At 54.6% G+C, this 3374-nt stretch overlaps 1 protein-coding gene across 1 annotated transcript; it reads right to left on the bottom strand.

Annotated features, from left to right (window-relative positions):
- Nucleotides 1–2632: 2632 nt before the first annotated feature.
- LOC112965811 (olfactory receptor 14A16-like) lies at nucleotides 2633–3199 on the bottom strand (the record flags this gene model as incomplete). Its single annotated transcript, XM_026065181.1, has 1 exon — nucleotides 2633–3199. A coding segment is annotated over exon 1 (552 nt), but the record flags the coding sequence as incomplete, so codon positions are not given.
- Nucleotides 3200–3374: the final 175 nt, after the last annotated feature.

Here is a 3374-nt window from a genome sequence, read left to right as displayed (position 1 = left end):
TTCCCCTTCTCCCGAGAATGAAATCCTCAGCTCTCCAGAGAGAAGAAGCTGGGACAAGAACTTTGCCACTAACATGGAGGCAGAGAATCTCCTGAGTCCCTTACAGACAGAGGCTGGTCCAAAGGCCACCACCCCAATGGCACCAGACCCCCAGGCATGCCTGCCTTTTTGCTGGGCACCCTGCAGCCACAGGCAGGAGGTTTGTGGGGAACAGAGTGGGGTCTGCAGTGTGCAGCCCTGGCCACCCAGCAGCTGTGGTGGGACCCTGCTCCTCTAGGTGAGACTGGGCTCTCCTGCATTTCCTCAGTGAGGCCTGCGTCCCTTCCGGCTGGGAATACAGCCCGGCAGGGAGGGCCATCATGGGAAACATGAGCTCTGTTCCGGGGTATGAAGAGAAAGGGGAGGGCAGAGGGGGATCTGCTCATGCCCTGGGCACTGATTCCCTCCCTGCAGCCAGGACAGCCCTGCTGATGCCCTGTAACCTGTGAGTCCAGGAGATGGGACTGCGATCTGCTCTGGCTCTAAAGATTTCTCAGCCCTTAACACTCAGGATGAAAAGCACCGGTCTGGGGACACCTCAGCAGTTGAAGGGGCTGAATGCCTGGTGTGCTCCTGAGAACTTCTCTGTAGTCTCCCAGCACTACTTTGACTCCTGTTGCCCATGGAGCAGAGACTCCTTTTGAGGATGAACTCGATCACTGTGTGACTCTGAGGACAGGCTTGACCAGGCAGTACAAAYGCCAGCAAGGCCTCAACCCCACAACAGTGTCCCCTGACCCTCACTCTACTTTCCAGCCCCTTCCTCCTAGAGGGTTTGGTTTGGGAGGGACCACCAGAGATCTCCAGGTCCATGATGTGCTCTGAGCTGGGCTAAATTTGTAGTTAGATCACGCTGGTAGGTGCTTTCTCCAGGAGAGTTTTTAAAAATCTTCTGTCCCCTGTTGCAGTGCTGCTCAAGTACCATTGGTATTTCTTTATTTTTCCTTCAACTCATTTGAAATTTTCCCTACTGCATCTTCTCCTTGTTGCCTCTTGTCCTTTCCTCCCCTTGGACCCCAGACAGACCATCCCACCAACTGTGACTCAGGACAATCACTTCCTCACCTCCAAGCACAGCCTGGCTGGGATCTCCTGGGACCGCGCAGGCTGGCTGTGGTGGCCACCTCCGAGCAGAGATACGCACTGCAGGTCCCTGCATGGTTTCAGATGAGAACGTATGGAGACATAACATGACCCAGGGCAGAGCCTGTGGGCCGATACCAGGGCAGAGCTGGGGGCAGCAGGCATGAGAAGAGAAGACCTCCAGCAGCTCCTCTCCACAGCTGGGCAGGGAGTGACACACTCGGTGGTGCTCCTGAGAGAGGATGGTGACACAGGATGGGGGAGCACTGTGAGTTGCAGTGCTTGGCACCAACCATCTATGCTGGGTCTGGGAGTCCTGGAAGGTGGTGCTGGTGCCTGTTGCCCTTGAGAAAGCACCAGTCCTACTAGCAGCATTGAGTCCCCTCCATGACTGTTGGGAGCTTCTAAAGTGTTGTGGCTCCTATCTGTGCCTCATCCCTCCATTGACCCAGCCCTGCTGCCCTTCACGAGGCCTCACAGCCCCACTGTGCAGGCACTGCACAGGACAGGGTGTGTTCCGTGGTGGAGAAACATCCCCCCACCATGGTCCCCATGACAGCCCTTGGTGCCCCATCCCCCACGGCCCTCCTGCTTGGCAGCCTCCCACCAGTCCCTAGACCCTGCCCAGCCCTATCTCTGTCCCCCCAGGGTTAGCAGAAGGCCATGTTCTTGGGTATGCTGAGGTCTGAGCCTGCAGAGAGGCCAGGCAAGGTGGCCGTTCCCTCCATATACATGCTGAGCCCAGCAGGTAGACCAAGCTGATTACACTCAGAGATCTTCCCTCTCCAGGACCGGGGGGAATGGCCAGTGCTGGAAAAAGCTTGTATGACAGGCTGGGTGTGTGAGGAGTTTCCTGGGGCAGTTTCTCCTCTCTGTACATGCAGCAACAAGCTGGGCTGGATCTTTGCACTGAGGCACCCTGCTTGAGGCCTCCCATGGGAGGAGGATGGTCTACAGGCCCAGCAGATGACCCCAGGACCTCCTCTGCATGCTCCCTGCCAACCCTGCAGAGGACTCAGCAGAGGACTTGTCCTCCCTGAGCTCACAGCTGGACATCCAGTCCTCCAGCTGGGCCCGAAGCCTTCTTTGGGGTTGACTTTTGGTGTAAGGACCACCACGCAGGGAGGACAGGATTGTATTAAAGAAATGTGTTGGGGACACTGCATAAGGGACAGCAGCTTTGGAGGAAGAGTCCAGCCTTCAGGCACTGCACCTGCAAGAACCTACTTCATTACAGAGACACTGTGAGGGAGTCAGCTCTGACGCAGTGTTGGACATAACTTTATAGGGGCACCAGGTGAGACAGAGCAGTCTCAGGAAAGGTGGAATGATTCCAACCATTTGTGTAGCAACATGGTGACAAATAATAATAACAACAGTCATAATAGTCATAATAAAAATAAAGTGAACAAACAAAGCTCAGTCCTCATACGCGATACAGGGGGAGTCATTTGTGGAGAGCAATGGCAATGTTACCACTGCTGAAAAATGTCCATGAAATCACTTTCCTCAGGGCATCTTTGAGCTCCTTGTTCCTCATGCTGTAGATGAGAGGGTTCACTGCTGGAGGCACCACCGAGTACAGAACAGCCACCACCAGATCCAGAGCTGGGGAGGAGAGGGAGGGGGGCTTCAGGTAGGCAAACATGTCAGTGATGATGAACAGGGAGACCACAGCCAGGTGAGGGATGCACATGGAAAAGGCTTTGTGCCGGCCCTGCTCAGAGGGGATCCTCAGCACAGCAGTGAAGATCTGCACATAGGACAGCACAATGAAAATGAAACACAGAAAAACTAAACAAAGAGTAACCACAATAAGCCCAACGTCCCTGAGGTAGGAGTCTGAGCAGGAGAGCTTGAGGATCTGGGGGATTTCACAGAAGAACTGGTCCACGACATTGCCTTGGCAGAGTGGTATGGAAAATGTGTTCCCAGTGTGGAGCGCAGAATGGAGAAAACCACTGCCCCAGGCAGCTGCTGCCATTTTGACACAAGCTCTGGTGCCCATGATGGTCCCATAGTGCAGGGGTTTGCAGATGGCAACATAGCGGTCATAGGTCATGACTGTGAGAATAGAATACTCTCCTCCAAAGAAGAAGACAAAGAGAAAGACTTGAGCAGCACATCCTGAGTAGGAAATGGCCCTGGTGTCCCTCAGGGAATTGGCCATGGATTTGGGGACAATGGTGGAGATGAAGCCAAGGTCAAGGAAGGAGAGGCTGAGGAGGAAGAAGTACATGGGGGTGTGGAGG

Source organism: Apteryx rowi, unplaced genomic scaffold (assembly GCF_003343035.1).
Source record: "Apteryx rowi isolate R43461 unplaced genomic scaffold, aptRow1 scaffold_2241, whole genome shotgun sequence".
In the NCBI taxonomy this organism is placed as follows: Eukaryota; Metazoa; Chordata; class Aves; order Apterygiformes; family Apterygidae; genus Apteryx; species Apteryx rowi.
The sequence above is the reverse complement of the archived record's forward strand: the minus strand, read 5'-3'. Positions and strand labels throughout refer to the sequence as shown.